This window comes from Artemia franciscana, chromosome 9 (genome assembly GCF_032884065.1).
Source record: "Artemia franciscana chromosome 9, ASM3288406v1, whole genome shotgun sequence".
In the NCBI taxonomy this organism is placed as follows: domain Eukaryota; kingdom Metazoa; phylum Arthropoda; class Branchiopoda; order Anostraca; family Artemiidae; genus Artemia; species Artemia franciscana.
The window spans coordinates 15,685,852-15,708,420 of NC_088871.1; the positions used below are offsets into that span (position 1 = coordinate 15,685,852).

General features: G+C 35.4%; 1 protein-coding gene and 1 long non-coding RNA gene across 3 annotated transcripts in view; one reads left to right on the forward strand and one right to left on the reverse strand.

Moving 5' to 3' along the window:
- Positions 1–22,569, forward strand: part of LOC136031052 (uncharacterized) — a 54,855-nt gene that overhangs the window by 22,923 nt on the left and 9,363 nt on the right. The window lies entirely within an intron of this gene.
- Positions 2,279–19,185, reverse strand: LOC136031531 (forkhead box protein I1-like). The gene is made up of 2 exons (XM_065711201.1): positions 19,037–19,185; positions 2,279–3,577 (listed from the first exon to the last, which is right to left on the reverse strand). Exons 1-2 carry the CDS (start codon positions 19,183–19,185, stop codon positions 2,503–2,505), a joined length of 1,224 nt encoding a protein of 407 aa, XP_065567273.1. The 3' UTR covers positions 2,279–2,502.

Genomic DNA, 22,569 nt, shown 5'->3' on the forward strand with positions numbered 1-22,569 from the left:
GTGGAGTGATAGGTATTGGCATTTTCAGGGTTTCCTTTTGGTCCTGTTCTTCTGTTGTATCAAGACGAAGAAATTGATCAAATATATTTTAAGTTGTCCTAGAATTTTGATTCTGAGAGGGAGTCAAGGAGTCACTCTCTTTCCACCACCTGGCTTACATCTCTGTACACCAAGTGTGGTGTAAAGTTTCGCTTCAAGTGGCACAGTCCCCATAACGCTTGAAACAATTCCACCGTGCTTGGCAAACTTTCGCCGCACTTGACATACGCCACCTAGTGTACGTGATTTCTGAAATTCAACACTCCTCGGAAGGAATAGGAACATTTATAACAGACAGGTTCCAACGTGGTACTGCATTCGTTCTAAATTATGTATACAGTCCATGTAAAATGAATGGTTAAGATATAAAATGTATTTAACATATTGCTAACGGTTATAAGGTATTGTATTATTGTATGTTAACTATAAGGGGAGAGTGGAGGATCAGTGGATCTTATCTAAGGAGTAAGGGGTGTCCGAAACCACGAAAACCGAATTCATTTTAAGTTTCTTAGTTTGAATTCAGTGTTATTATTTTTTTTTTTAGATCTTCATCCATCAAATGAAAGTAAAGGTTGACATCACAACCTTAGAAACAGAAATTATCGTGTATATAAGCCGAAATTCTGCCCCCTTAAGTCCTACGCTTACGTTTGACCTTTTCCCACCGATTGCTTAAGGAACAGATGCTCTTATTAAAAGGCAATCTGATAAAGAAGCTCTTTTTTGTAACGTAAAAAAAGGAAGGGTTTATTTAATTGAATAGTCTTTAGACAATGAAGCTTTTAGTTTAAGTGTTTTGAAAGATAATCGGTGAATCAAGACCTGCAATAACCAACTGGCAATATACTTTGCCCGATTCGACGATTTTGTTTAATTTTTAGTTAAAATTCAATGTAAAGAGTGGAAGGGTGAGGGACAGTATCGCTCCTCAGCCAGAGAATAATTTCTATTTGTTTTCACTTTTGATGTCACTCTTATATTTCATTTGAAAAACTTGTTTTAAGTATAATAGCCTTATTAAGACGCAAGTTGGAAGGCATTAGAATGTTTAATGGCTTACCACCTACTGCGTGGCATATCAGGCGGTGAGTAACGTTTACTGTTTCTGCTAAAAATCTGGATTTAAATAGCTGTCAAGTTTTTGCTATTAAACCTGTCTACTACTACTACTACTACTACAAACACAAAGAGAAAAACAAACACACAAACAAAATCAACAAAAGAAATGGATAAGACGGTGGTGAGGGGATAGGCACAAAGAAGCTCTTCTGAAGAGTTTTCTGTGTAGAATCTCCGACTTTAAAGTTATTAAACAAAAAAAACAAGTTTTTTTAAATGAAAGTAAGGAGCGACATTAAAACTTAAAACGAACAGAAATTACTCCGTATATGAAAGGGGCTTTTCCTCCTCAACGCCCCGCTCTTTACGCTAAAGTTTTTTACTGTTTTAAAATGTAGAGTTAAGAGAAAGAGTCAAACAAAGAGTCAAACAGCGGGGCGTTGAGGCGGAAAAGACCCTTTCATATACGGAGTAATTTCTGTTCGTTTTAAGTTTTAATGTCGCTCCTTACTTTCATTTAAAAAAACTTGTTTTTTGTTTAATTTTGCAAAAAAAACACCTGAAGAAATTCCTGGATACGACTCTGACTCGAAGCCTTAATTTAAGCAGGTTAAATGTGAACTAAAATACATAAATTTACTTTTTCATTTATAAAAACAGGATTGTGTGTCAAATCACATTAACAATTCAAAGGAGAGTCCTTGAATTTCTTGTAAATTCTGTAGGGTGTGGGATTCCTCTGGAATTGGAACCATATATGTAAATAATAGAGGATATATTCTTCGTATATATATCGTTTCTATTTCTTTCGTAAAGAAAATCATTTCTATATATTCTTAAAATTTTGGTTTTAAAGTATAACTATTAATAATATCTTTATTCCATTGGCAACGGCTAAAGCATATCACAGAAAAAAAAGTTTATGGTCTTAGAAAAGTCAAGTTGCATCTAATTAAAACGACACCTGACTCTTGTTTTTTTTTTACAATAACCATCAAAAAGATTAAATTTTTTAATTTTATTTGATTTTGCTTAATCAGTATATTCAAATTAATGAAAAATTAGATTAGTTACGAAATTCATCTAGTTTCAACTCTCAGGGCCTCTTACCTCTTAATCATGTGAAAGAACGACATAATTTGCAGATTTTGACCAATCATTTAGACACAAACCACTCTCTAAAGAACCCCTGGGAAAGCAGATTTTGGCCGTGACAACACTGCAGAAGAAAAGCAAAATGTGCCTGTGATCAATACCAATTAAATGAACACGAAAAATAACAATTTCGAATAAACATCTATTTACTTCGTTTAAGGGATGATAATAAGATACAAGTTTTACAGCGCATAACAAATAGCTAAACATCTTAATTCACGTATCACACAGGCAAAAGCAGTTGGTTTAATGCAGAGTAGCTTGATCATCTGGACTTTCACTAATACGAGGACTGGTATCACTAGTTAGGCATTCAACAACATAGTTAGTTCTCGTAGATGTTTCCCTAGGTGCAAGCAGTGTTGCCACATCAAACAGTCTCTTTGGTTGCACACCCGAATGAGATAAGTGCTGCGTCCCTGATGAGGATGGTTGTTCACAAGAAAAATAGCTACTTTCATTTTTAGTTACTGTTGCTTGCGCAACATCTGGGAAGGTTCCTAAAAGAGGAGAGGACGGCGGTGTAGGAGAGTCTTCACCGTCAACACAAAGTCCCATATGTTTCCTCACTTTTCTTTGGGCCTTTCTTCTGCGGAAGTCTCCTCTTTTAAAGTCTTCGATGTTTGCCGGATGTATTGCCCAGTAATGACCTTTTCCGTTCGCAGACCTACCCGCTTTAATGAAGCAATCATTAAGTGACAGGTTATGCCGAATTGAATTTCGCCAGCCTGGACCTCTTGCTCGGAAGTAAGCATAATTGTCAAGTATATACTGGTATATATCACTTAGAACTAATTTTTTTTCAGGTGAACTCAGTATAGCAAAAGCAATAAGTCCAATATAGCTATGCTGTGGTTTTGGTTCTTCTGTAATACCGGGGAAACGTAAGAAATTAAATCTTGGGTCGAAATTTTTCATTTGGAATAAGAGAGGGTTATGGTAATTCATTGGTATTCCTGCCGAAAGACTTTGCTCCATTGCATCTCCAAATCTAAACAGCCCATCCCATGGCTGCACCGGTGATGGTAAAGACGGCAGATATTGCGCAGCCGTGGCGACAGCTGCCATTTTTAGCCTTTCATTCATTGCTAGATGGTAATAGTTCATTCGAAATGTTTCCAAAAGCTGACTTGGATTTAGCTGTGAAGGGGGTGGCATAAATCCATGTATAGGCGGGAGAGAACACTGTGACTTAGTTAAAGGATTACCATCATTGTGCAGGGGGTACATTCCAATCTCGGGTTTCTTGGGTGGAGTAGAATGGGAGTACAGAATTGTCGGTGGACTTACTGATTCTGAGCTCGGACTTGCATCTTCCATTCTAAAACAAAAATAAATTTATATAGCTAGTATAATTTAAGGGAGCAGGTTAGTTGATAGAATAAGAAGTCTTAAGAAGTGATAAGCTCCCTAAACCTTTAAAGAGCATTCATTCACGCATTTGGAGTTTAACAAGTATATTTTTGAGAAAGCAAGCCAAAGACTAATCTTAACCGTGTGTTAATAGATATTAGCTTAGATTTACACAGAGCAAGTAGCAAGGGCACGCCCTGCATTTTTGTTCGTTTTTTTTCAGGGGAGGGGGCTCACAAAAACTTTTCAAAATTCGTTTATACGTATTTTCTTTTATTTCGTACGAAAACAATTTTTTGAGGAGGTTAAAACCCGGTTACAACCACCCCCGGTGGATACGGCCTTAGAAAACAGGTGTACATGGTTTGAAGAAGTGATATAAAGAGCGGTGGAATGGCCGTTGTACGTATCTGGAAGGGTTAAAGCACACGGTTTAAAGAAAAAAACCCAAATAACAATCGTAATAATAATTTGTATAATGTGGAAGCTAACAAACAGACAGAGTAGATAGAACTTAACACAAAACAAGCCAATACAATCGCTTTAATATGCGAAAAAGAGCCCATGATTCTGTCCTAGTCTCAGGAAGTTCTACATCTTTAGAGTTACCCCAAAATCCTTCTTTTGCAATTGTTCACATCCAACTAGTCGGTAAAATTTTACCCCAAAAAGTATTTCTTTAAATCTGCCAATTACACAAAATGGGAGGCCAAATCGACATTAGGGTTTTGGATGATATCAGATAATTTTTTTCAAAAGTAAACTTTCATAAAAGTTTGTAAAAGATCAGTAGATCATACTTCTTTAAGTTGTAGTGATAAGGGAAGAAAAGAATGGTTTAAACAGAGCTCCTCAACCTAACTTTATTCTAGGCTATAGAGTAACTGCCGAGTCGACATTAATTGGAGTAGTAAGTACAGCAAAGCTTTTTAATTACATTTCTGTTCATTAATATGATTTTGATTTCAAGAGGTACCAGAACAAATATCGTTGGTTTCTTTAGCGACTCTATTGAATCTACCTCCTCTACAATTGAACCTGCTTAGCTTCAGGTCTGTTTCTTTGATGCCTATTTTAAGCCCGTGTCTCCGTTCAGCCTCACTGCCTTAGCCGTACACGGTGAAACATTGTTTGGAACGTGATTTCTCCCTCTTCTTTTATTAAACTATTCTTATTAAAGGTTGTCTTAGTAATCCTGTACGGTTATTTTTATACTTTTTCCTTAATCAGATTTTTGAATGTGCACTTTGAAAATCACTATGTGGGAATACAGACGTGAACTATCAAACCATCCATGGTAATGAATATTATGTAAGAAATGAGGTTTTTCAACAGAAACCAAACCCCCCTCCCCCCAAAAAAGAAAAACAAAAAAAGAAAAAGTTTCATAACAGCTATACACGAAAAGAAATCTGCCTTCAAACCTAACTAAAAATAGATTAAATCATAAAGTTACCCACTAAACGTTGCTTGTTTAAGCAAACATGTATAGTATAGGTTAAAACACCCCTAAAAGGGAGGGCGATCTTAGCAGAGGTGATCATATATCAGTTATATGAGTGATTGTAGAATATCGGAAAATGAATCAATTGAATGAAACTTTAATCTTTAGTGCCTTTCTTTGAAACAAAAGGAGGCTGCACCCCAACAATATAACAGTATATGCTATTTAATGACACAAAAGTAAAAAACACTAGCCAAACTTACGCCAAAGTGCTCGCAGGTGATGATTTTGAGATAGTCAATCTGTTTAGAATTACCAATCTCCCAGCTTTAAAGGGTTGACTGCCGCGCGGCATTGTATTCACCACTCAATACTCGTAAAGCAGTATATATGGTCAATAAAGCTTTGTTTTTAGAACTTTATTTCAAAATCATAAACGAATTCCAATATTACTATCAAGGTGGTGTTGGTGACAACCTTCTTTTGGTGCCCCCGAGAGTAATATGAACAAATATGAGCCTATAGTGGTAATTTCACTCACCATCCAGCCGCAGAGCGTCCTGCCCTCTATCTGATCATAAAGCGAGGTATTTTGTAGGATATGCTGAGATTGGATGGAATGAATTTAAAAATGGCTTATAAAATGACGCAAGAGGGGGGGGGGTCTTTACCCCTGAGTATATGAAGCACAAACCGTGGTGCAAGAAAAGGTCCATTGGAAGAGAAAGAAATTAAATTTCCAGTATTGGTTCTGAGGATCAAATACCGCTTGTCATGTTTGACTGAATAGTGATAGACAACTCCCTACTCTGTGTTTTGAGGGAGGAATGCAGCCCGCCTAAACCGGTCTGAAGCTCACGGGTAGGGTTCTTAGTAATCGGGGGAAACAACAGTGGATACCTTGACACTAATAAAGAAAGCTCTTGTGGAAACGGGAAAAATAGATGGACATAATCCCTGTCTGAAAATACCACACCCAAGGTGGTGTGAATAGACCAGTGGGCTATTGGTGGTATTCCATTAATTTAATTTTATTTTGTGGGTGGAATAGATGGGCTTTTGTCACCAGAGCCTCGACTCAGTCTTGTGAGTACGCCCACAATAATAATAACGATGACAATAATTATAATAATAACGGTCAGTTGGTTTAAATCAAAAAGCTGCAGATACAGCCTCCCTGGTCCAAGAACCTTACTATCATGCAGTGACAAATCTGTCCCTCAAGATATGTAGACCAGTATAAATATTGTCACTAAAGGGAAGTTCAATATTCGTCTTTAAAACAAAATCACCCACACTTGTTATTCGATTGATAGACATTTTCAGAAATCCACTCTTGAGATCACTCAGGCGTGTCTTCAAAAATTTCTAGACAAATGAATGAAACCAATCACTATAAACGTGCTTTGTTGCTCTGAGCTTCATTTTGGAAAGGGGTAGAAACCAAGAAGGGTAGAAACCAAGTCCATCAGAACAGAATGTGAGGCTTGTATGCCATGTCCCACTAAAGCAATGGGACGATTGTTAAGGCCCCTGGGTATCTACCTGTATTTTTATTTTGGTATTAAAAAAGTATAAGGGTAAAAAGTATAAGTCCCTTAGTTCATAGACAACAAGAAATATAAAGAGGTCATCCCATTCAGTATTTCTAAAAGGTTATAAGTGTCACGTCCTAGAGTACTTTGTTTCATTTCTTGTATATATTATGAAATGCATTTCTTGCCTATAGTCTCCGACAATTTTCTTAAAATTGAAAAAAAAAAAAATGAATAATAGGGAGACATTGTGCTTGTGACGTTAAAGAAACTAGTCAAGTTGTTCGTGATTCTGAATGATAGGTACAGAGTAAATCTTTACACAGTAACTGAAACTAAAAAATGAAAGTTTGAAAAAGAATAAACCTTTTCATTCTCATCAAATTTTAAAGTTATATGAATTGTGTGAAGCTTTGAGCAATTACAGACAAAAAGTACCCCCCCCCCAAAAAAAAAAAAAAACACGATTCTTACAAAAAGTCAATGATTGACTGGAGTATATCTAAATAATAACCAACAAGAGTGGTTTTAGGTCTGTATAAAAATAAAAGCTTTCTATCACTCGCGTTGCATGTAATTGAAACAGGTTTATTTAAATGAACATTTTGAAAAGTAGCGCCCAATTGGAGAAACAAAAGAATCCATCTCTTGATAATTTGCCGTTTTCCGTATATTCGTCATAAGCAGCCACAATGTCTTCAACCCAAAAATTAAAGACGGCAATTAGATCAAAAGTGCTGAAAAATTATAAATGTACTATTTTCTAAAGAAAATACCCACATGGTTGAAAATTCTATTTCTAGGCATAATTTTACATATTTTGAAAAAAAATTTATCATAAATGGAAAAAGAAAGTTTTTTCACACGGAAGAGAAGGCTGACTCTAAAATTAAGGCCGTTACAAAGTTATCTTAAGTTAGAGCGGATTGCCCCACCCTCCTAATGATGAAGTTTCATACACTTTACTTCACTGGAAACATATTAGAATTTAACAGACATAGTGACGTGGTAATTTAACACAAAATCGTGTCCATGTTCTTCCCTATTTTGCAGCCTATAAACCTCTTTGAGCATATTTATTCTTGTAGGTTTTTAATCAAAAATAAAAAATTTTGCCAAAGCTAAAATATATGACGATGTCTAGTGTTTTCAGCAAAATGTAACTTAAGTTTTAGTGTGAAGACGGGATTGCAGGGGATGGTAACGTCCCTCCTAGTTTGGGTATATCTTTTCATTCACAATCTTAATGTCACTCTGGATGTAATTTCGTGTACGAAAAACTTGTTCTATTTTTACAGAATAAGACTGTATAACTTTTACGACTGTATTTTATCCATTAATTTATCACTCGCGGTCCTGTAAAGTTGCGTTATAATATTTTTGAATCACTATATATTCAAATATTTCATACTATTTGTCTATTTGGCTGAAAACATCTTCGTTTATAGTATCTTCAACTTGAACCAGAGAATAATTCTACTTGTCTGAATCTTATGAATTAACAACAACGACTAAAACCCAGTGTAATTTAATAACAAAATTTTTTATATTGATATAAAATGTTACCCCCTACTGAGCTGTGGGACTATTAAACGTAAATTTAATGCATCTCAACAGTTTTAATTCACTGCGGGTATATTTCAACAGATATCAGTTTCAACAGATGTAAAACAGCTTTTAGAGGATCTATGTTATTAAGGTTTCGGTTATTCCCAGGGATGTCAATTGAGTGGGTGGATGGGGGGGAAGTGTTAGCAGAAGGGGTCAGGGGGCTATACCCCCGACGTCCTTACCACAATCATTATAAGAAAACTATTCTAGATGGAAATCAAAGCATCGACAAAGTATAAGACGGGGATTTAAGTGTAAAAGTCTATTAACTAAAAGTTTAAAGGAAAAGTTTATTAATTGATTTCTGATATTTTTATTTCCTTATTCAGAAAACCATTTTGTTGCTGCTATATTTCCTTATGTGTCTCCCTGTGTCTTTTACAGCGGAACATAAGCTTGTGCAACGTCAAATTATAGTCCGAGTCTATTTGGGACCACTAGCGGATCCAGGAGGTCTGAGCGGACTCCAGGTTCCCAAGATTTTTTCTCAAATATATTCTAGATATAGAATATACATTTTTTTTCAACTTTTAAAAGACTGTTTTTCATTAAATATGTTAGTTTGGTCAATTATTTGCACCCTTGTCAAATTGATGCCAACCCCCAAGATTTTGCTCTAGATCCACTTTTGTTTGGGACTGCCTATGTTAGGGAAGAAATTTGTTCGTAGGACTTACGTAAAGGAATGACTTATGCTAGTGGGAAAGGTCCTACGACGTAGCGTGAAACAATTGCGTAATGGTTAAAGTAACGGCACATTATTACCTTTTTTAATAGTTACTTTTTGTTAGAACTTTGCCGATGATGCCATTACATAATATAAAGCATAATAATTTATTGCTTCGCAACGCTAACTTCAGGCACAGCAATGAAAGTTTAACACATTCTCGTGTATTTACTGCTAGTACTAAAAACTAACCATAGGCACAAGCCACCTGAAGCCGACACATCAACGCACGCTCTTCCTCCATCTCAATATTTTCAAAGCCTCCTTCTTTCACCCTCCCAAGAAGTTCTAATTTCCCTTGAGACTTCCCTTACGACGTCCTCCCACCTCAAAAAGTAGTCCGAGGGTAGCCAGTCCCCCTCCTATGCTCTTTTCCCCATTTACATCCGAGCAAAATTTTGAGATGGATATTTTGCTCAAAATAGTCCAAAGGTCAAATACTCAAACACAGCTTTGATCGCTCAATACCCAAACCGAACAGTTATTTCTGATACATTCCTGCATATGAGGTGAAGTTAAGGGTAAACTATATTGATTTTGATGAACTTTTAGGAAGAGTTTAAAAATTGGGTATAAAAATGCTTGTTTGAGGCTTACCCAATCTCCCCTCTCCTCTGTAAAAAAAAGATTTCACCACTAATGGGTTGCGCATAACTGTACAACCGTGTACGATGGTGGGTACTATTTTATAGACACTTTTTAATGCTCGTAATTAAAAACAAACCACTTTTTATATTAGTCCAAATTATGTAATATTCATCAAGTTTAAAGCTATCCACCCAAAGTTAAATTTTTCTGGTATTCAAAAATTAGAAAAACACCCGCCCCTCTGATTAATGAAAAAGAAAAGAGAAAAAGAGATGTGATATTGATGAAAATTCACGCCACCAAAATCGCATATGAAAAACCCCAAACCCACCTGGAAAATTGAGGAAAATGAAAAACCTTTAAATCATTTGGTATTTCAGCCCCCCCCCTACTCTCCTCAGAAATGTTTTAAGAAATGAGCTTTTTCAAGGACGGAGTATTATTCTCAAAAAAAAATGCTAAAGTAGAATTTAAAAATCTCGTATTCAACGAGGGAGAGGTTGTTTCCCTCACTTGCAAGAGAGCCTTGGATAAAATTAAATAAAAAAAAACAAGTTTTTTTTTGCTGAAAGTAAGGAGCGACATTAAAACTTAAAACGAACAGCAATTACTTCGTATATGAAAAGGGCTGCTTCCTCATCAACGCCCCGTTCTTTACGCTAAAGTTTGACTCTTTCTCTCAACTCTGCTTTGTAAAACAGTAAAAAACTTTAGCGCAAAGAGCGGGGCGTTTATGAGGAAGCAGCCCTTTTCATATACGAAGTAATTTCTGTTTTTTTTTATTTAATTTCTGAACGTTTTTGAATCAATGCATGTTTTGATTTTGGCTCTCCGCAGAGGAATAATTAAAACGAAATTTGTATATTTATTGTTTTTGGCTAAATCGCTTTCTCATTGTTTTGATCGAATGATTTTTGAGAAAAAAAGGAACGGTGGAGGAAGCCTAGTTGCCCTGCGATTTTTTGATTACTTAAAAAGGCAACTAGAACTTTTAATTTTTTACGAATGTTTTTATTAGTAAACGATAAACGTAACTTATAAATTAGCTTACTTAACGAACTTTTGTAATCTCATGTTTTTATTACATATATGAGGGGTTCACCCCCTCGTCAGTGCCTCGCTCTTACACTAAAGATTAAATTTTGTCCCAATTAATTAAGAATGACCCCTGAATCACAAAAGTCGTAGAATAAATAGTTGAAATCACTAAAAATACTTTAGCGTAAAGAGTGTGGTATTAGAAGGAGGTGAGCCCCTCATATGCGTAATAATTTCTGTTCGTTTTAAGTTTTAATACTGCTCCTTATTCCAGTTGAAAAAACTTTTCATATTTATTTTTTCATTGTTTTTTTTTTTTTAAATAATACTAGAAAATCCTGCGCTTCCTTTATGGAAATTTTCTTCCCCCATGACAAATTCCTCGATGGAAAGTTCCCCCAACATATCCCCCTCTTGTCAACCCCTCCCCCAACCAAAAAATCCCCCTGAAAACGTCTGTACACTTTCCAATAAGCATTGCTATATGTAAGCACTGGTCAAAGTTTGTAACCTGTAGCCCCTTCCACGGGGATTGTGGGGGAGTAAGTCGTCCCCAAAGACATAGTTATAAGGTTTTTCGACTACATTGAATAAAATGGCTATCTCAGAATTTTGATCCGTTGACTTTGGGAAAATAATTAGCGTGGAAGGGGCCTAGGTGCACTCCAATTTTTTTGGTCACTTAAAAATGTCACTAGAACTTTTCATTTCCGTTAGAATGAGCCCTCTCGCAAGATTATAGGACCACTGGATCGATACGATCACCCCTGGGGAAAAAACAAACAAACAAATAAACACGCATCCGCGATCTGCCTTCTGGCAAAAAAATACAAAACTCCACATTTTTGTAGATAGGACCTTGAAACTTCTACAATAGTGTTCTCTGATACGCTGAATCTGATGGTGTGATTCTTTTTATGACGTTAAGATTCTATGACTTTTAGGGGGTGTTTCCCCCTATTTTCTAAAATAAGGCAAATTTTCTCAGGCTTGTAACTTTTGATAGATAAGACTAAACTTGATGAAACTTATATATTTAAAATCAGCATTAAAATGCGATTCTTTGGATGTAGCTATTGTTATCAAAATTCCATTTTTTAGAGTATTGGTTACTATTGAGCCGGGTCGCTCCTTACTACAGTTCGCTACATTGTTTTTACCACTTAAAACGACGTTTTTTACCACGTTTTTATCAAACAGTTCGTTACCACGAACTGTTTGATAGTTTGTATCTACAAATTATAAGTAAAAACATCTTACGTGTCAATAGAAATTGAATCTCTAAAAACAGAGCTCTGATAAGAAAATTAGAATATATGTAACATCAAAATATAATATTTATGCTTACTCTAAACAAGTAAAATTTAGTAATGTTATCTCGTCAGAAGCTTTAGCAAATAAAAATTGGCATAGTTTAGGTGTTAGGTTTAAATTCCCCAAAAAGTGGGTACCATCTTCATTAAAATTTCATTGAAATTCAAAGTGTATGGGAACTCTAAGGCCGCTTTCTACAAAATGTCGAATGTTCTATTTTTGCAGGGAAGGAAGGTCACACACACATACTACTGTTTTCCCACCAATGGTTAATCGTATCATCCCAGCAATAGTAAATTATTGAAAAAGAATTCATTCGAAAAAAAAATTTAAAGATACTAAATAAAAAAAAAACTTTTTTTTAACTGCAAGTAAGAAACGACATTAAAACTTAAAACTAACAGAAATTATTCCGTATATGAAAGGGTTGTTCCCTTCTCAACCCCCCACTCTTTACGCTAAAGTTTGACTCTTTGTCACAACTCTACTTGTTAAAACAATAAAAAAAACTTTAGCGTAAAGAGCGAGGCGTTAAGGAGGGGACAGCCCTTTCATATTCGGAATAATTTCTGTTCATTTTAAGTTTTAATGTCGTTCCTTACTTGCAGTTAAAAAAACTTGTTTTTTTATTTTATTTCTGAACGTTTTTGAATTCATGCATGTTTTGATTTTGGCTCACCGCACATGAATAATTGAAACGAAATTTGCATATTATTATTTTTTTGGCTAAATGGCTTTCTCATAGTTCTGATCGAACGATTTTGATAAAAAAAGGCGTGGGGGGGCCTAGTTGTCCTCCAGTTTTTGTATACCTAAAAATGCAACTAAATTTTTTTAGGAACGTTTTTGTTAGTAATAAACATACACACCTTATGAATTAAGTTACGTAACAAACTTCTATAGTTGTGTATTTTTACTACGTATATGAGGAGTTCGCTTCCTCGTCAATACCTCGCTCTTTACACTAAAGCTTGAAGCTTGTCTCAAATCTTTAAGAATGACCCCTGAATCACAAAGGCCGTAGAATTAATGGTTGAAATTACTAAAAATACTTTAGCGTAAAGAGCAAGGTATTGTGGAGGAGAAGATACCCCCTTATATACGCAACATTTTATGCCCTTTTTAAGTTTTAATACTGTTCACTACCTCCACTTGAAAATTATAATTTTTATTTTTTGGATCTTTTTTTTAATAATACTAGAAAATCTTGCACCCCCTGTATACATTTTCTCCTCCCTCCTGATAAATTCCTCCATGGAAAGATCCTCCCACGTAACCCCCTCCTCCTGAAAACCCCCCACCCCACGCGAAAAAGTTCCCCTGAAAACGTCTGTGCGCTATATGTAAATTAAATAAAAAAAACAAGTTTTTTTAACTGAAAGTAAGGAGCGACATAAAAACTTAAAATGAACAGAAATTACTTCGTATATGAAAGGGGCTGCTCCCTCATCAACGTCCCGCTAAAGTTTGACTCTTTCTCTAAACTCTACTTTTTAAAACAGTAAAAAACTTTAGCGTAACGAGCTTGAAGAGGGAGCAGCCCCTTTCATATACGAAGTAATTTCTATTCGTTTTAATGTTTAATGTCACTCCTCAGTTTCAGTTAAAAACAAACTTGTTTTTTTATTTAATTTCTGAACGTTTTTGAATTAATGCATGTTTTGATTTTGGCTTTCCGCCCATGAATTATTAAAACAAAATTTGTATATTTATTTTTTTGGCTAGATGGCTTTCTCATAGTTTTGTGAATGATATTGAGAAAAAAGGAGCAGGGGAGGAGGCTTAGTTGCCCTCCAAGTTTTTGGTTATTTAAAAAGGCTACAAGAACTTTTAATTTTTTATGAACGTTTTTATTAGTACAAAGATATCCTTAACTTACAAATTAGCTTACGTAAAGAACTTCTGCATTCGCATGTTTTTATTACATATATGAGGGGGCTCACCCCCTCGTCAGTACCTCACTCCTTTCACTAAAGCTTGACTTTTTTCCCATTTCTTAAGAATGACCCCTGAATCACAAAGGCCGTAGAATAAATAGTTGAAATTCCAAAAAATACTCTAGCGTAAAGAGCGAGGTATTAGGAGGAGGTGAACCCATCATATGTGTAATAATTTCTCTTCGTTAAAGTTTTAATATTTATATTTATTTTTTCATTGTTTTTTTTTAAATAATGCTAGAAAATCCTGCGCTCCCTTCATGGAAATTTTCTTCCCCTATGAAAAATTCCTCCATTGAAAGCTACCCAACATATCCCCTCTTGACAACCCCTCCCCCAAACCAAACAATCCCCCTGAAAACGTCTGTACACATCCCAATAACCATTACTATATGTAAGCACCGGTCAAAGTTTGTAACTTGTAGCCCCTTCCACGGGGACTATGGGGGAATAAGTCGTCCCCAAAAACATAGTTATAAGGTTTTTCGATTATGCTGAACAAAATGGCTATCTCAGAATTTTGATCTGGTGACTTTGGGAAATTAATTAGCGTGGGAGGGGGCCTAGGTGGCCTCCAATTTTTGGGTCACTTAAAAAGGGCACTAGAACTTTTTATTTCTGTTAGAATGAGTCCTCTCGCAACATTCTAGGACCACTGGGTCAATACGATCACCCCTGGGGAAAAACAACAAAAAACAAACAAACAAACAAACAAACAGCCATCCGTGATCTGCCTTCTGCCAAAAAATACAAAATTCCACATTTTTGTAGATAGGAGCTTGAAGCTTCTACAGTAGGCATCTCTGCTGAATCTGACTGTGAATCTGATGATTTACAGTCATTTTGACTGTGAATCAGGGATCTACGCTGAATCTGATGGTGTGATTTTCGTTGAGATTCTATGACTTTTAGGGGGGTTTCTCCCCCTATTTTCTAAAATAAGGTGCATTTTCTCAGGCTCGTAACTTTTGATGGGTAAGACTAAACTTGGTGAAACTTATATATTCAAAATCAGCATTAAAATGCGACTCTTTTGATTTAACTATTGGTATTAAAATTCCGTTTTTTAAAGTTTTGGTTACTATTGAGCCGGGTCGCTCCTTACCACAGTTCGTTACCACAAACTGTTTGACAATGGTCAAAGTTTGTAACTTGTAGCCCCTCCACCGGGGACTGTGAGGGATTAAATCGTCCCCAAGGACATAGTTATTAGGTTTTTCACTAAGTTGAAGAGAATGGCTATCTCAAAATTTTGATCTTGTAACTTTGGGGAAAAAATGTGAGTGGTAGGGGGACCAGGTGCCCTCCAATTTTTTGGTCACTTAAAAAGGGCACTAGAACTTTTAATTTTCGTTAGAATGGGCCCTCTCGCAACATTCTGGGACCACTGGATCGATACAATCACCTCTGGGAGAAAAAAACAAACGAACAAATAAACACGCATGCGTGATCTGTCTTCTGGTAAAAAATACAAAATTCCACATTCTTGTAGATAGGAGCTTGAAACTTCTACAGAAGGGTTTTCTGATACGCTGAATCTGATCGTGTGATTTTCGTTAAGATTCTATGACTTTTACGGGGTGTTTCCTCATATTTTCTAAAATAAGGCAAATTTTCTCAGGCTCTTGACTTTTGATGGGTAAGTAAGTTTAACTTGATGAAACTTGTATATTTACAATCAGCATTAAAAAGCAATTCTTTTGATGCAACTATTATTCTCAAGATTCCGTTTTTTAGAGTTTTGGTTACTATTGGGCCGGGTCGCTCCTTACTACAGTTCTTACCATTACAGTTCCCACGAACTGTTTGATTGTTTTGTTTTTAAGTGACAAAACAGATCACACTACAGAAAAAGTTCTGTGTTCTAGCATTTTGACCGTAAAACATGTATTTCGACCTGAAACGGGTCCGAAAGGTCATCAAGCAAAAAATGTTTGAAGTATTTTTGTCAAAAATGACAAAAATACAAGCAAAATAGTTTCTATCACTCAGGGTAAGCTGATTATCTCCGAGCGAACGCAGAAAACCGGTTTCATTAAAGATCAAGAACAAAATGTGGTCACTATATCCTATAGCGCTATTGGGTTTATAAAAAAAAACACACCTCTAGCGAAGTTTGCTACAGAACATAGGTACCGGTTGCATTTTGTCCCTTTTAAAAGCTGACCATGTTTAACTTGGTAACCACACTCACAGAGCACGTACGAAAAAATTCATTTCAAACACAGCCCGTTAACAAAAAAAATTGATAGTTCCAATAAGAATTAGACATTTAGGAAAATTTAAAATTTTTGGGGAATGCTTGGGCTCTGAGTCTAACCAGCGTACACCCCTGAAGCCCACCGTTTGAAGCTTTGATACTTTGTTGGGCAACCGATTCGGATGGGATGCTTAGAGCAATAAGGCACCGGGCAGGGGGAATTACAGGAGGCTTTAAACAATAAAACATTCTGTTTTAAAAGATAATTGTATAAAAAACTAGTTTTTTCAACTATAAGTAAGAAACAACATTAAAACATTAAACGAACAGAAATTATGGTACTTAACTATTACACGAGAAACACTCAGTAAGTGAAGTTTGGTTAATGCTAATGAAATACACCTAAGTAAGCTAAAAATATAATAGTTTAGAAATAAATTTGGGCGATATATGTGTGCATCAGAGGTGGGGATAAAGCATAGCATATATTAAATACGTAACATAAACAAACCTATTCTAATTTAACCTAACCAAAATACCAACTAAATATTTAATTAAAAATTAGATATTCATGGTCAGGCACTATATTCTGTCGCTATACATTGTGAACGAACCGGGATGAAAACAGGGTAATGTCTCTAGTGTTTCTTGTAAAATAAGGAAGTACCGAAATTATTACGTATATGAGGGGTTTCGCCACCTCATCAATACCTCGCTGTTTACTTTAAAGTTTTTTTAAGTACTTTTTAAAGAGCTTCTTATTGTAAATAAGCGGCCTTAGTGATTAATCGGTCATTCTTAAAGAATTGGAACAAAATTCGAATTTTAGCGTAAAGAGCGAGGTATTACCTAGAGGTGAAACCCTTCATATACGTAATAATTTTTGTTCGTTTTCAATTTTAATGTTACTCTTTACTTTGAGTTGAGATAACTTATTTATTTTTATTTGATTTCTAATCGTTTTTTTAATAATGCTGGGAAATTTGGTGCCCCTTTTTGGAAAAAATTCTCTTCCCCCATGTAAAATTTCTCCATGAAAATATCCTTCCAAGTAACCCCCTCTTCCTGACACCTCCTCCACCAGAAATATTTCACCTGAAAACGTTTGTATACTTCCCAATAACCAATGCCATATATAAACAATGGGCGAAGTTCACAACTTGCAGCCCTTCCACCGGGAACTGTGGAGGGTTAAATCATCCTCAAAGACATAGTTATTAATTTTTTCGACTATTCTGAACAAAATGGCTATCTCAAAATATTGATCTGATGGCTTTGGGGGAAAATGAGCATGGGAGGAGCCCCAGCTGCTCTCCAGTTTTTGGTCACTTAAAAAGGACGCTATAACTTTTAATTTTCGTTCGACTGAGCCCTTTGGAGACATTCTAGGCCTCCTGGTCGATACGATCGCCCCTGGGAAAAAAACAAACAAATAAACACACATCCATAATATTTCTTCTGGTAAAAAATTGAAAAATTCCACATTTTTGCAGACAAGAGCTTGAAACATTAGGGTTCTCTTATTAGCTGAATTTGATGGTGTGATTTTCATTGGGATTCTATGATTTTTAGAGGGTGTTTACCTCTTTTTCAAAAATAAATAAAATTTACTCAGGCTCGTAACTTTTGATAGTTGAAACTAAACTTGATGAAACTTATATATTTGAAATCAGCATAACAATTCAATTCTTTTTATGTATTTATTGGTATCAACATCCCATTTTTTTGGAATTTTGGTTACTACTGAGCTGGGTCGCTCCTTACTTACAGTTTGCTACTACAAACTGTTTGATCATTAAATAAAACACTCATTATTACCCGTTAACTACCTTTTGGGCTGCTACTGGTACCTACAAGGAACCTAACGGGGTAGAAGCCTCATTTCTCCTTTCTATGATAGCAAAAATTACAAAACTACATCATTTTGTGTTATTTGGGAAAAAATACAATACCCTCCTAGCATAAAATCGTTTTTTTTCAAACCCCGCCCACCCCATGATTTATTTTTTGGGAATACACCGCTCATAAAATACTTACTGGGGCCGTCTTTGTCAGGGCCGTTCCTAGAATTGGTGACACCCGGTAGTTTCTGTTGGTGTTATCTTTACTGGGGCGTTTTCTGTATTCTGCCGCCTAAAAGCTTTTTAATTAGATATTAGTCCCAGATATTCTTTATTCTATTAATTACGCTTTTTAAAAGCTTATATAAAGTGAATATATTTTTTTTTAAATTGGAAAGGGGGGAAATTATTCCAGAAGGGAATTGGTTACTTGTCGGCTATTGGAAACACATTCAAGAACTGTGCCTAGGTTACATCCCAGAAAACTGGTTTCATAGCTACAAAAACAAGCAATGGATGATACAATGCATTGGACTTTGACATAATGTATTCGAATCGTATAATTTGGGCTATATAGTTGCATATTAGGGGTGGGGATGCGAGTTAGGCTATGTTAGGTTGGATTAGGTTTCCATGATTTTATTCTTAAAGTATCATTTTATCATCATCAGTGGCACAATTTCGTCAATTTTTTTTTTGGGGGGGGGAGTTTGAGCCACTTTTTTGAAATCAAGTGAAAATTACAGTGAAAACTGAGCCATATAATACCATAAAGGCAAAGATATACAGAAGAAAACTCCCCCCCCACTGACCTATAGCAAATTATGCGTCTGATCAGGATGTCTAACCCAACTTTTGGATTAACCTAACTTCACTTTTTGGGTGTGTCTCCTGTAACTGACAAGTACCGAGAATGGAAACGTAAAAATTCCCATTCTTTCACTGGAAATATCTATTTCCAAAGTTATTATCTATATACATGCTACTGTGAAACCAAAAATATTTTTTTAGATGTTTATCTTAATATTTTAGTATCAATTACTAAATTATATTTAGTTAATAAAATAAATTTAGTATGTATTATTAAATTGGTATTACGTAGCCTATCGTATTTTATGTTTCTTTAGTAGTATATATTATGATATTCAGCTAATAAGTTCAAAATTTATTGGTCTCAACTTTTGCTACTTACCTAAAAATAACATAAAAATTGTATCCTACAATTGTCCTATCTTCTTCACCAAGTTTGACAGTGTATACAACTATTCCTAAGGATCGTTTGAACTCAAGTCTACAAACACTAAAAATAAGGCAGTTATTGTCACATCCCGCCCATTTCATATAAGCGCCGCCTCAGCTTCAAATTGAATTAGAAGCTCCGCCTCTTATTAACATAAGTGAAACATTTGAAAGCAAATAATCAAGTAGAAACCATAATAGATTGTAGAAAAGAGGGTGAGAGAATATTTTCGAAGTTTTGATTAGATGTAGCTCTAACTACAGGATAGAAGTAAACAAAAGTTGATGTATTGTTGGCAAAATGTTTTCACTATCAAGGGTTGTTGAGCAAAAGGGATTGGGGGGATAATACTTGAGCCAGACATTGTACTAAAGTGGTTTCCTTTCTGATATATTGTTGTAATATTTATTTTAAAAGCCAGCTGGGTGAGATAAGAGGTAGTAGAAATGTGAATTGTCAGCGGGTGAGTTTTCAGCCATTAGAAAAACGATATTTAAATACGCTTGGAATTTCCTCCCATGTTGGACAATTTAACGATGTTATTTCAACAGACATATGGGTGGAACTCGTATTGGGGCCGAAAATCGTCCTACTTGTTGCTCAAGAGGTCTTTCTTGCTAGTTTTATAAAAACTGTGGGGAGGCAATAGCTACATTGTACTTATGTCTTGTAGTGACCACACCAAAGAAGTGAAATTAGGTTAATCCTAATGAAATATACCAAAATATATACAATATTTTACAACACAAATTATGGAAAACACAAGGGAGAGCTAGTCAAAGCAGGCCCCAAGAACGCATCAAACATTTGTGCTAACAAGCTGTAAGTAATGAGCGACCGGCTAAGTAACGAGTAAGCCGAAGCTCTAAAAAAAAACGATGTTTATACCAATAGACATGCCAAAAGAATTGGCTTATTATACTGATTTCGAATAGTTAAATTTCCTTCAGTGTAGTCTTACCCATTAACGACTACGAGCCTGAGAAAATTTGGCTGACTTTCGAAAGAAGGGGGAATCACCCTCTGAAAACATAGAATCTTAATGAAAATCACAACATCAGATTCAGCATATTGGAAAAATATAACTGTAGTGGTTTCAGGCTTCTATCTGCATAAATGTGGAATTTTGTAATTTTTTCACCCGAAGAAAGATTTCAAATGCGTGTTTAATTGTTTAATTGTTTGTCTCCCGGGGGTGATCATTATAAGGGAAATTATAAGTTCTAGTGTTCTTTAAAATGACTAAAACGGTGGAGGGCAACTAGGCCCCATAACTCCCCCCTTTTCCATAAAATAGTCCGATGAAAATTTTGAGAAAGTCATTTTGTTCATCATAGTTGAAAGACCCAACAACTATGCCTTTGGATATAATATGCCCCCCAGAGCCCCAGGGGAAATGTCTTTAAGTTATAAAATTTACCCATTGGGGGTTTCCACGGGGAGAAAAGTTTCAAGGGGGTAAAATTGTCAAGGGAAATTATACACTGGGAGCATTTGTAAGATTTCCTGTACAATTTTTTTTATATATGTTTTGCTTTCTCTTTTACGTCTAAACTTTACGAGTGTAGTTGTTAAGGGTAATTGTCCTGGATAAATTTTCACCGGTATTGAATTATCTTGGAGATATTTCCGTGGGGAGGGTGTTTCTCTGTTGATGTTTGGCCAGATTTCCTGGGATTATCTAAAACACGATCAAATATTAAATAATAAAAAAATCAACAAAAAGTAAGGAGTAACATTAAAACTTCAAACAAACAGAATTTAATAAGTATATGAAGGGGTTTGCCTCCTCCTCAACACCTCGCTCTTTACACTAAAGTTTAAATTTTGTCCCAATTCTTTAAGAACGACTCTTGAAACACAAGGGTCGTTTAATTAGAACAATAAGAAGCTGTTATAAAAATACTAAAAAAAACTTTATCGTAAAGAGCGAGGTGTTGAAGAGGAGGCAACCCCCTTCATATGCGTAATATTTTCTGTTTGTTTTAAGTTTTAATGTTGTTCCTTACTTTCAGTTGAAAAACTGTTTTTTTTTATTTAATTATATTAAATACCTAACCTAACCCCCTCTATATATTAAATATTTAATCAAAATATACCTGCAAAGTAGTTTCTCTCACTCGGGCTAAGCTGATTATCTCCGAGCAGACACAGAAAACCAGTTTCATTGATCAAGAACAAATTGTGGTCGCTAAAACATTTAGGTACAGGTTGCGTTTGTGTATTTGTTAAAAATTGACCATGTTTAGCTTGGTAACCACACTCACAAGACGCGTACAACAAATTTAGTTTCAGGCACATCCTATTAATAGATTAAATAAAAAAAAATAAAGTTTTTTTTTACCTGAAAGTAAGCAGGGACATTAAAACTTAAAACGAACAGAAATTACTTCGCATATGAAAGGGGCTGCTTCCTCAACAACGCCCCGCTCTTTACGCTAAAGTTTGACTCTTTCTCTCAACTATTCTTTTTAAAACAGTAAAAAACTTTAGCGTAAAGAGCGGGGCGTTGATGAGGAAGCAGCCCCTTTCATATACGAAGTAATTTCTGTTCGTTTTAATTTTTAATGTCGCTCCTTGCTTTCAGCTAAAAAAAAACTTGTTTTTTTTTATTTAATTTCTGAACGTTTTTGAATCAATGCATGTTTTGATTTTGGCTCTCCGCAGGGGAATAATTAAAATGAAATTTGCATGTTTTTTTTTTGTGGCAAAATGGCTTTCTCAGAATTTTAATCGAATGATTTTGAGAAAAAAAGAGCGGGGGAGGAAGCCTAGTTGCCCTCTGATTTTTTGGTTAATTAAAAAGGCAACTAGACCTTTTAACTTTTTACGAATTTTTATTAGTAAAAGATATACATAACTTATAAATAAGCTTACGTAAATAACTTTTGTATTCTCTGATGAGGGGCTTCGCCCCCTCGTCAGTACCTCGCTCTTTACACTAAAGCTTAAATTTTGTCCCAATTCATTAAGAATGACCACTGAATCACAAAAGCCGTAGAATAAATAGTTAAAATTACTAAAAATGCTTTAGCGTAAAGAGCGATGTATTAGGAGGAGGTGAGCCCCTCATATGGGTAATAATTTCTGTTTGTTTTAAGTTTTAATGGTGCTCCTTACCTCCAGCTGAAAAAACTTTTTCGTATTTATTTTTTCATTATTTTTTTTTTTAAATAATGCTAGTAAATCCTGCGCTCCCTTAATGGAAATTTTCTTCCCCCATGACAAATTCCACGATAGAAAGTTCCCCCAGTATATCTCCCTCTTATCAACCCCTCCCCCAACCAAAAAATCCTCCTGAAAACGCCTGTACACTTCCCAATAACCATTACTATATGTAAGCACTGGTCAAAGTTTGTAACTTGTTGCCCTCCCACTGGGACTGTGGGGGAGTAAGTCGTCCCCAAAGACATAGTTATAAGGTTTTTCGACTCCGCTGAATAAAATGGCTATCTCAGAATTTTGATGCGCTGACTTTGGGAAAA